Below are 12,323 nucleotides of genomic sequence, written 5' to 3'. Positions count from 1 at the left end.
TCGTGAGGTAGTCCAGTACCACGGAGTGTGGGCCAGCCTGATGCACACTCCTCTCTGCTCTGGGTCGTGCCGTCTGCCCGGACTTACCCTGTGTGAGGAGCGAGATAAGGTGTGGCCTCACGTCCGATAAGGATGCCATTTTCAGCCGGTAGGATGAGGCGGAGATAGATGAATGCGTTGGTGTATGAATACATACACAGGGTGAAGTAGATGGCGAATCGGTAGACAGGGATGTGCCATCAAAGTCCATCTGCCATCCTGAACCCGGCCAGAGAAATCTGAATTCGCCCGTGTGTTGGCGCCGCCAGTATTGTAATTCTTTCCTCCACTATAGATGATTTATTTAACTTAACACTTCCATGTAAAAACCATTTGATTATCAATATTTGTATCAAGAACAACTGGTCCTCAAACAACCAGGATAACTATGACTATGTATTATTTACGGAGTGGCTTCCTCACATTTCTGCCAGAATCCGTCTCTCTGACCACGTTTGGCCAGGAGCCCACAGTTCCTGGGGTACACACACGGTGAAACCCACCTACTGGACCCCCCCCAGGCGGGGTTATACTTGCTTGACGCGGGGGGGGGGGGGGGTGAACTGCATTGTTGATACAACTGCTTGGATTAAGGCGGCAAAGATCTCTCTCTCTCTCTCTCTCTCTCTCTCTCTCTCTCTCTCTCTCTCTCTCTCTCTCTCTCTCTCTCTCTCGTGTAGCCTCATCTCATAGCTTATATATGCACTATATGTGTATTTATATACACGGATACACCTCAGCTTACGCCAGGTGGCCAGTCATCGACCAGCCCGGAAGGAGAATTTTCATGTCTTTATATTTGAATATTTCTTAAAGTTAATGATATTCTTGATCAAGCGAGATATAATGATAAGTTACGACTCTCCACTGTAATTCTTTAACACTTCAACGTGATGGACAACTTGGTAAATATATATTACTTATCCCTAAAGAGCTAATGAAAGAAAATGGTCAGTCAACTTGATTAGAAAAAACGTTGTATCGCATTGTTGTGTTGACAGGTAGTTGTTGTTGGCACTCTGCGTTGCATCCGGGCTGGCACGCGTGTAAACACTGGTGCCAAAGGTTTTGTGAGGTAGTGACAAGTTCAGGTTTCTGAGACATATAATAACCAAGGTGTGGTAACCACATGAAGAGTATTTCTGGCTCGGACACATGGCTGCTACTAGTGGGCCACCACCTGGCTGGCTTGGTGGATGTGTGTATACGTTTGTTTCTATGATGATCTAGTGATGTGTCCAGTGTCGAGGAGTTCCATGCACGTTCGGCCATGTCTTTCAAACTTTTATATATTTCTATATTTATCGCTGCACTTTGTTTTTATTTTTTTTTTTAATTTCGTATTGTGACTTGGTGAGATGAGACGACCATGGCATTAGACATTCTCTTGGGTGATAAGAAAATATGGGTTCGGAAGAGGAATGAAGAAATTTAGAAACAGGGAAGGACGACTGAAGGAAGTGTGTCAGAGATGTACTGTCTCAGTAGAGGAGTGACGGCCAGGCCTGGCTGGTATGGCTCGGTCTTGACCCGAACTCTCAGTTTAACTTGCAGATGTTTTCTAAAAACCGGGATGTTTATGAACATGCAGAGTGTTGTAGCATCATCAGCAGCAGTAGATAACTTACATTTGCCACTAGTCTTGAGCGTTGTCATCTGGAGAGAGGCTTTTTAATTTCCTGTTTATTACTTATTTCTCATTTCCTGGGAGGGATTTTTTACATTCGTAGGGAAGTTCTCTGGTGTTACGCATCTCAGATTTAGGTATGCAGTCTGCACTCACCATGTCTTCAGTGTATTTACGTAAAGATAACTTCAGTTATTACACAACATGTGGCGGGGGGGAGGGGACACCAGCTGGGTCACCAGCTCACCTGACTGGCTCATGTGTCGGCCATAGTCCGCCTGAATAATATAAATTCCTCAATGATTCTCATCATGACTTTCCCTCGTGCAAGATCTTGTTGCGGTTTTGATGTTCACGTTATAAAGTGATGCGAAATATTGGGCAAAACGCATTCATCAACTGATGCAACCTCAATCAGAATTGTTTATATTCATGGAGGCTTTAATCATGAAGACCAGACCGTCACTTGGAGATTGTCTATAATGATACCTTCTTCCAGTGAACAACCATACAATGGCTTTTTTCTTGTCTCTCTCTCCATATAACCTTTCTCCATTTAAGTGTAGATCTTTCTCTTTCAGATCGCCTTGACTGGGGCATATTATGTGTCCATGTCATGTCGGCCACACACACACACACACACACACACACACACACACACACACACACACACACACACACACACACACACACACACAGGTATCTATAAGTTAGATACCCAGAAAGAACATAGTAAGAAAAAATGGTTAACAAATGTTTTTAAAGAAAATGGAATATTACAAGATTGAGGGGTAACTGCAGAAATTAGCTGTGTATGTGTATACCCTGGCACTCCTGGTGGCATCGGGGACACAGTGGTCCCAGCATCCTCTCGTTCTGTTCATGAAGGACTGTTTCGGCTCTAGCATATTAATGCGGACACCACAGCATTGTGTGTGTGTGTGTGTGTGTGTTGAGCTTATTCTTATAATGCACATAATAGATCCACTTGTAAGTGCTTGTGTTATGTTTCATGTGGTAAGATGGGTTGTTGTAGGCGCTTGTGTTGTTACATGTGGTAAGATGGGTTCTTCGTGTGATAGGTTGGTTTTATTAATCTATTCAATAGTAAAAAGAAAATGTTAATGTTTTTCACTATGATATGCACGTTATGACTTTCCAATGTATGTATAAGTTCACTGTTTATAGGAAACTTCAGTGGTTAACCTGACCAGTCAGTATCGTCCCCATCGGCCCCTGTAGACCCGAGCGGCCGACATAGATTGTTTTGTTTGTATGTTTGCTTAATGATTGTATCAATAACTTTTTTTTTTGACATTTTGTGAGGCGATGATACTGAGGTACACTGTGCCTGAGGCTCCCTCTCATCTAGGGCCAGGAGGGGGGGAGGTGTCCTGATCCAGCCAGCAAGCTTACGCGTCCTCAGTGTCATACATGACACACAACACCTCAGTGTCATACATGACACACAACACCTCAGTGTCATACATGACACACAACACCTCAGTGTCACACATGACACACAACACCTCAGTGTCACACATGACACACAACACCTCAGTGTCACACATGACACACAACACCTCAGTGTCACACATGACACACAACACCTCAGTGTCATACATGACACACAACACCTCAGTGTCATACATGACACACAACACCTCAGTGTCACACATGACACACAACACCTCAGTGTCATACATGACACACAACACCTCAGTGTCACACATGACACACACCTCAGTGTCACACATGACACACAACACCTCAGTGTCATACATGACACACAACACCTCAGTGTCACACATGACACACAACACCTCAGTGTCACACATGACACACAACACCTCAGTGTCACACATGACACACAACACCTCAGTGTCACGCAAGACAATTCCTTAGATTCAAAGAACGACTTAGCCATTGCTTGGTATATGCATTTCAGTATATTATTAATGCACTGTTACGGCACTTAGCATCCTGTTCTCACAACATTGTCGGTATATTAATGTCGCTATACTGTCAGTATAGTTGTCACTATACTGTCAGTATACTGTTCCAACTACTATCAGTATACTGTTGTCATTATACTGTCAGTATTCTGTTGCAACTACAGTCAGTATACTGTTGTCACTATACTGTCAGTATATTGTTGTCATTATACTCTCAGTATATTGTTGCAACTACAGTCAGGATACTGTTGTCACTATACTGTTGCAACTACACTGTCAGTATACTATTGTCACTATACTGTCAGTATACTGTTGCATCTACACTGTCAGTATACTGTTGTCAATATACTGTTGTCACTACACTGTCAGTATACTGTTGTCACTATACTGTCAGTATAGTGTTGTCACTACATTGTCAGTATACTGTTGTCACTATACTGTTGCAACTACACTGTCAGTATACTGTTGTCACTATACTGTTGCAACTACACTCAGTATACTGTTGTCACTATACTGTTGCAACTACACTGTCAGTATACTGTTGTCACTATACTGTCACTACAGTCAGTATACTGTTGTAACTACATTCTCAATATACTGTTGTCACTATACTGTCAGTATACTGTTGCAACTACAGTCACCATACTGTTGTCTTTACACTCAGTATACTGTTGTAACTTCATTGTCAGTATACTGTTGTCACTATACTGTCAGTATACTGTTGTCTACACTGTCAGTATACTGTTGTCAGTATACTGTTGTAATTCCATTGTCAGTATACTGTTGTCACTACATTGTCAGTATAGTGTTGTCTCTACTTCAATAGGGCATCACACACACTCCTGCCTGTTGGTTCTTAGTGAGTGTTTGGAGAGTGGGAGAGACAGTAGCTGTGGGTCGTGCAAGTACTGGGGAGAGCAGTACTGTGGGTAGAGGTAGTACTGGGTGGGTAGACAGTGCTGTGGGTAGACAGTGCTGTGGGTAGACAGTGCTGTGGGTAGACAGTGCTGTGGGTAGACAGTGCTGTGGGTAGACAGTGCTGTGGGTGGGGAGAATTCCCGGTGCGGGTAGAGGAGCCGAGAGTTTGTAACTCAGCTCAAGTTAAGCTGGGGGAGGGGAGGGGGGTCCATGTCCAGAGACATGGCCCTCCGGCCACAGTTAACGCATGGGTGTCCATGTCCGGGAACATGGCCCTCACTGGCAGACCTACCGGTGAACCTACCATATAGCGTAGTCGTGTGTTCTCCCACCTGCGCTGCGTTATGTCCTGTGTGTGTGTGTGTGTGTGTGTGTGTGTCTGTAAATAGCCAGGATGGCGGCGTCACAAGGTTACATGTTGGATGTTTTCTTCAACAGGTGTTAGTGCTGGGTGGCACCACCGCCGCCATGAAGGAACGCAAGACGGAGTCGCTGTTCTCGTTCCGTCGCAGCAGCAACAACCGCTACTCCCTGCACCTGGAGAAGCCCAGCAAGAAGGAGGAAGACGTTCAGCTTAAGAGGGCCTCATGGTCATCCTTCCCGCTGCTACGCTTCTCTTCCTTCGACGACAAAAGCAATCATGAACTAACAAGCAAAAGTCAGAGCATCGACGACATTAAGCAGCCGCCGCCCGTTACATCCCCGAAAATCGGCTGTAGTTTCCTGCGAGGCTCCACTGCCAGCATCCGTAGTGCCTTCTCTACCTCCTCCTCGTCGTCCTCGTCGTCGTCCTCGTCGAGCCCGAGCATCAGAAGCACAGGGTCGAGCGGCAAGAGCTCCATCACCAGCATTCTGGAGGGGTCAGTGTGTGAGAGTCAGTACGACTCGTGTACTACCGTGGATGACGACCCCTCTTATCCGCACGACCCTCTTCTCATCTCCAGGACCTCTAGTGACGTCATCACTCCTCTCAGACATGCCCACATCTTCACGGAGGGGAGGGAGGCGTCGTCTGTGCCCTCACTGCTCGGCCAGGAGGACAGGAAGTGTCCCACGTCGCCCAAGATCCTGTACGCCCACCGTAAAACTCCAGATACACAGAGGAAATCCAGGAAGCAGCTGGTGCAGGAGCTTCGGCAGGTCAGGAGCAGTGGTCCCCTGCCTCACCATCTGCAGGTGATGAACCTTACACCTCACCACCTGCAGGAGGACGTCGCACCAAGACCCGAGCAAAAACACGTGAAATCCAAATCGCACTTCAAGTTCCTGCAGAGCTACAAGTTCCTAACCCGACATGAGACCAGGGGGGTTAAGGTCCAGGCGGGGGAGGTCAGGGGGGTTAAGGTCCCGGCGGGGGAGGCCAGAGGCGTTAAGGTCCCGGCGGGGGAGGCCAGGGGAGTCATGACCTGTACGGGGGAGGCGACCCCGACAGGGAAACCCCTGGTGGGCGAACCCCGAGAGGGTTATCAGATGTCACCGGAGGTTGGAGGACGTCAGGCTGATAATGCTAAGCCCGGCACACGAGCCGTCCACACGCCACCCGCGGCCCCATGCACGCCACACCACCAGTACTACACGCCTCCGTCCTCGCCCACGCCCCCCATCACCCACCACACGCCTAGTATCGACGGAAATTGCAGTGATTTAGGAGCACATGACACGCATCCCGGCGCAGTCAACAGAGATGTGCGCGTGACGACCGCAGTGGCCGAGACTGATGGGGATTTTGAGGTAAACATCTTGGCAGTGGACAACCCGGGGGTCGAGTTCGTCCATCCGCTCAGATTACACGTGAATCAAGAGTTTGTCGAAGCCATCAACCCCAGTCTGGGAGGGACACACATCAACTGTGGAGTGAACTACTCGAATTATGCAGTGAATAATACGAATTTTGGAGTAAATAACAAGAACTTTGGAGTGATAAATACGACTTTCGCTGTGATAAACGACATTATCGAGGAGGAGGAGGACAGTGAGTGTGACATTAGCGAGTTTATCGTTCAGCCGGACAGCAGCTGCTTCGAGAGACGCCTAGAGGACAACCTGGAGAAGCTGGCAGATAGGGAGCCAGACATAGCGGACAGGGAGGCAGACATGGCAGACAGGGAGCCAGACGTTGGTCCAGAGGGCGTGGTGAGGCCTGACGCCACACACACTACAGAACCAGAGGGTCATAGTTGCCTAAAGAGGTCAGACCTAACACTGGACCTGGTCACTCCACAAAACAAAGTCTTCAATCAGGTAAGGTTAATCTACCTTCATAAACGTCGACAAATATATGTTGTGTTACCAAATGTATATTCAGAAGGTTGGAGTCTAAAATAATATCAAGTTGATATATTACGTAATGAACTTTACCTCACAGCTTGTATAAGTTGCCGCTTAAAGTATGAGAACGTGCTCAGTATGTTGCCGTGTGGCAGTATCTAATCACTGCTGTTATCAAACTGGGATGTTTGAACAGTGCCTTGTTTTGTATAGGCATATTGCAGATTAGACAGTGATGGTCTGTCACCGCTTGACCCCGACACTGTACCCACCATCTGCCCCTGGCATTGTCCCTCACTACTTGCCCATGGCACTGTCCCCACCCTTGCCCCTGCCACCGTCCCCCACCACTTGCATCTTCACTGTACCTCCATGTATAACAGTGATTTGGTGACCCTTGGGATGTCATTGATCTGGTGACCCCAAGTTCGTCAGTAACGTGTCCTCCGAGCACGTTAGTGACCTGATGAACTCTCCGGCAGGTACACAGGTCACGCCTACTGCGGCACATCTCTGAGGAAGCCGACAGCTGCGCCAGCAGCGGGGAAGACGATGTGGAGCTGCGCACACCCAGGTCAGCTGTCATGATGTGGCCCAGGCTGACCTTTTGTGACACTGCATGAGATTCTGACCCTCACTGACTCTCTATGACCCCAGTAGGAACGTGAACGTCCCTGCATACATCAGTGTGAACCTATTGAGGGTACTTGACCCCGTATGACCCAGTGGGGACTTGTATGATTCCATGTGACCCAGTGTGACGTTGTATGACCATTTTATGTCCCACTTTAATCCTAGGTGGGCTACCGTGACCCCACATGACCCAGTATATAACATGACTAAATAACCATCCTTGCTTTACTTAGGCCAACTTGACCTTCTTAGATTCTTTAGTAAGCATAATGAAGGTTGACCCTACATGACCTACATAACCTTAAATGTCCCAGCATTACCCCAGACTGACTCATATAATCTAGTGTCACTGCTGCCACCTAGTTGTTCAAAATCTTATGATACTTTGTCATACTGTGAATTGATGTGAGAGCTCATGACATTTCGAGTCATTGTATTGTAATGAGTAATTTTTTTGATACCCAGTGATCTGTGGCCATCTTGTATCATGCTGGTCCCTGTACACGACCCTCCAGTACACCATCTTCTCTGGGCTTATGTTCCAGACGAGAACCTTAATTTGCGGTGTCCAGCATCAACCCAGGTTGTTCTCTTATTTTTACAACATGCACATGCACCAGTTGGCACCACTTGTATTTTCTTAAGACACTTACAAACAACATATCCCAACACTTGTAATCCAGAAATGCCCGTTCTAGTGTCAGTATTGCTTACATTTACCACCAGACACCATCCTTGGAGGCACAAACTCCTCTTCAGCCAACGCTCTCCACATTCCACCATCTTGTAGCAGTTGTGTTACAACTTCCACCATATCTCTCGAATTTTACTCCCAGTGTTACCAAATTATACCTCCATCAGTGCCAACACTTATCATTATCAGTAACAACATTTAGCACCAACATTTCTAGCACTTATCACCAAAACTACCAACACTAACAGCCAGCAGTGACAGCATGTACCATCCCCACAGCCAGCATTTACTACGTGACTTCCATCACTTACCACCAGCACTTCCATTTCCAACCACCATCAATGCCAGTATTTCTCAGTTGCTTTTCAGCACTTACCACCACCAATGCCAACACCTCAGTATGCACCACTGGTCTTGCAGGAGTCCTGCCATTGACATCGACAACATGTTCAACCTGAAGCAACGAGAGATCGAGGAAAGCAACGACGACATGTCCAGAGTCCGTGACTTAGCCACGGTGGGTCCTGGCACTGTCCCTGGGTCATGGACTGTGGCCCATCCTCTGGGCACTGTCCTTAGGTCATGTCCCTTGATTATCCTTCTGGGCACTGTCCTTAGGTTTTACCCTCTGGAGCTGTCCCCGGCTGTCCTGAGCATTGTTCCAAGGTCTTACTTCCTTGTGTATCCATCCTGGGTATTGCTCCATGACCTGTCCCCAGACCCCACTACCCCAGTGTTGCCCTTACCTGCTGCCCCATGGTGTTATTTCCTAATCTTGCATCATGGTTGTGCCCAGAGGTAGTACCATGCCATATGGCCTCCTTTGATGCTTCCCTATCCCGTGGTTCTACTCCTTTGCTCTTTCTGTTAATGGTGCCCACCAGCCTTGTTCATTGATGCTGCTTCCCAGTCATGCCTTCAATATGAGTGTGTCAATATTGAAAGATAAATTATCTCAAATGAAACATTATTTCAAAAATTATTCTTAATTATGAAGCAATGTGGTTGCATGGCTGTCGTTATGTTAGGTATCAACAAAATGTACAAAAGAGAAGAAGAAATCTCAAGAATATATGAATTATGTTTACCAAATCATATTAGAAAAAAAGGCCATAGAAACAGAGAAGAATGTAAAAAGAATAATGTCAGGGTATTTGTGTAAGTGGAAAGCTTGCCTCATCTATATTCCTATATGTTTTCAGAGGCTGAAATTAGCAACTCGACGACCCTCATACTTGGATTGGATGGGACTGATTAAGCAGAGGGGAGAGAAGATGACTGAGGTTCTAGAGACCCACACACCTATAGTAGTAGAGGAGGGTCAGCAGGAGGAGGAGCTTACTGAAGAGAAGCGGAAGGAGAACCTTCAGAATGCCATGGCCTGGCTTAGAAAGGAATTGGTAAGCCCAACCCACCCACATACACATGTATATACATAAACGCCCACACACGCACATATACATTCTTATATATTTCATCATATACATACATATACATATATACACATGTACATATTCATACATGCTGCCTCTATCCATTCTCACTGCTACATATGAAATGGCACCCCACTCCCCCTGCATGCGTGCGAGGTAGCACTAGGAAAAGACAACAAAGGCCACATTCATTCACACTCAGTCTCTAGCTGTCATGTGTAATGCACTGAAACCATATGAATTACCAGACTCTGCCTGCACAAAGTTACTCTGCAAATGAAAATTCACCATTAGGGAGCCTGTAACACCAACAATAATATATGGATTCAAGGCATGGATTATAGATAAGAATGTACAAAGGAGGGGGTGATGTGCTGGAAATGAAAAGTTTGAGGATAGTGGGTTGTGTGAGGTAGTTTGATTGAATATATGATTTAAGGGTAATAGAGATGTAAGATTTTAAAAAGAGTTTGATTGAGAGAGCAGAAGAGGGTGTGTTGAAATGGTTTGGAAATATTGAGACTGAGTGAGGAAAGGTTGACAGAGAGGATATATGTGTCAGAGGTGGAAGGAACAAGAAGCAGGAAACCAAATTGGAGGTGGAAGGATGAAGTGAAAAAGATTCAGAGTGATTGGGGCCTGATCATGCAGGATGGTGAGAGGCATGCAAGGAATAGAGGGAATTGGAACAATGTGGTATACTGGGTCAACATGCTTTCAACGGACTGAAATAGGGCATGTGAATGTCTGGGGTAAACCATGGAAAGTTTTGTGGGGCCCTCCAGTTTTTACTTTTCCAAAAGAAGGAGCAAAGAAGAGGGCCAAGTGAGGATTTTCCCTCTAAGGCTCAGTCCTCTGTTCTTAACGCTACCTTGCTAATGCAGGAAATGGCAAATATGTATAAAAAAAGAAAATGGATTGAAGCATCTGGGGTAAACCATGGAAAGTTTTGTGGGGCCTTGATATGGAAAGGGAGCTGTGGTTTTGGTGCATTACATATGACAGCTAGAGACTGAGTGTGAATGAACGTGGACTTTGTTGTCTTTTCCTAGCGCTACCTTGTGTGCGCACAGGGGAAGGGGGGTGCCATTTCATGTGTGGGGGGGTGGAACAGTAGTGGATGAAAGCAGCTAGTATGAGTATGTACATGTGTATATATGTATATGTCTGTGTATGTATATGTATTTATATTTTGATATGTATAGGTATGTAATGTGCATGTGTGGGCTTGTATGTATATACATGTGTATATGGGTGGGTTGGGCCATTCTTTCGTCTGTTTTCTTGCACTACCTCGCTAATGCAGGCTATTAGCTTTCAGAACAAGGTTATATATAAACTTTGCAGTACTAATATTATCTGGAAACTTGACAGCTGGAGATGCGACAGCAAGACCAGCAGCTGGCAAGACAGCTAATGCAGTTGCGAATAGAACTTCAGCGTGTGAGACTCCTTCGTTCATGCAACCACCATCAGGCACTTGTCGATGAAGTAACTAATGAAGCAGAAGAAGCCAAGACCTATGAGTCCTCTGATCTGTGTGAATTGCCTCCTGATCTTAGGTAAGTTTTTGACAAACTTGAATTTGTGAATCCATTTATTCTTAATATCACTTGTTTTACCAGACCAAAGGTTTGAATCCTGGTTACACACATCACTTTGATTTCCTTGCAGTAATTCATTTCTCTCTCTCTCAGCTTAATGTAAATACTTCTTTAAGAAATTCATCTTTGATATCTGCACTCCACTCCTCTACTTTTTCTGTTGTATCAGTCTTATCTTTCTGCATCTTCCTTTTCGTTGGGTTGATGTACTCTTGCATGGTCCATTCCAACATTTGAGATTTTGGGATATACAGAAAAATTTTAACATTCTGTACGCTTTGTCCATGACTTGTAAATGTAAACTCAAGGGCAAACAGGATTGGCAGGGGATTAGGTTGGTTAGTGTTCTGAGTTTAGTTGTCCAAGACTAGGGAAAACCTTCTCAGCTTAGAGGATACTATCCTAAGAAAAGTGGGAAACTGAAAGATATTTATAATACTCTTCTTTTTGTTCTATTGCTTTTCCTGTTGCACTCACCCTTTTCCTAGTTGCAACTACACTTTATTTGGTGAAACCTATTAGTGTATTGTATTTGTGCTCATATTTTTAATTTTACTTTGACTTGTGATAACTTTTTGTCCCATCTGTTGTTACAGTATCTGTGTATAATCCTTGTATAGTGCCATCTTTGATTTGCAGGAATATCCTACATTATTATTTATTGTATTATATGAATTATTGCTGTTTACGATTAGAAAATTGATTATAATCCTGAGAGGGACACATTTGATACATACCTTATCGTATTGACCATAAGATTCTGCACTCGATTAAGTAATTTCTAAATACTGTTTAGGTAGTGATGGTGAAATGCATGTCAGTATGTTGGGCCCTTGTTAAAATCATTTGCTGATGACTTCTTACTGATTGGTTTGTAGTAGAGGCTATTCTAATGTACTGAAGAGAAATTTCCCATTCAGTATTGCATTCATACATGTTCTGACACTAGTAATCCTAGAACTATTGTATACCTAGCTTGCTCTCTTTAGACTCTGAGGACTTTTCAGGGACTCAAAACTAATTTTCAATTCATATATATTTATGTATGTAAAGTATGGCCAAGATTATAAGTTTATTATTATAAGAGTGAAAACATACATTAGAATTTTTTCTTTACAAATTAGGATTAGCATGACTCATTGAACTCACAGT

The 12,323-nt window shown here is 44.9% G+C and overlaps 1 protein-coding gene across 3 annotated transcripts in view; it reads left to right on the top strand.

Annotated features, from left to right (window-relative positions):
• LOC139751181 (uncharacterized) overlaps window positions 1–12,323 on the top strand; it is a 39,251-nt gene that overhangs the window by 24,510 nt on the left and 2,418 nt on the right. For 2 of the 3 annotated variants that reach the window (XM_071666308.1, XM_071666309.1), the window contains exons 2-6: window positions 4,978–6,780; window positions 7,290–7,381; window positions 8,555–8,651; window positions 9,337–9,534; window positions 10,942–11,129. In XM_071666308.1, the coding sequence (XP_071522409.1) occupies window positions 5,008–6,780; window positions 7,290–7,381; window positions 8,555–8,651; window positions 9,337–9,534; window positions 10,942–11,129 (2,348 nt within the window). In that variant the 5' untranslated portion in view covers window positions 4,978–5,007. Of the gene's footprint in view, window positions 1–4,977; window positions 6,781–7,289; window positions 7,382–8,492; window positions 8,652–9,336; window positions 9,535–10,941; window positions 11,130–12,323 lie in introns of those variants that run through there. The other variant, XR_011713298.1, reaches the window with a different exon arrangement.

The sequence above is a fragment of the Panulirus ornatus genome, chromosome 11 (genome assembly GCF_036320965.1).
Source record: "Panulirus ornatus isolate Po-2019 chromosome 11, ASM3632096v1, whole genome shotgun sequence".
Classification (NCBI taxonomy): Eukaryota; Metazoa; Arthropoda; class Malacostraca; order Decapoda; family Palinuridae; genus Panulirus; species Panulirus ornatus.
This window is presented reverse-complemented; position numbering and strand designations above follow the sequence as displayed.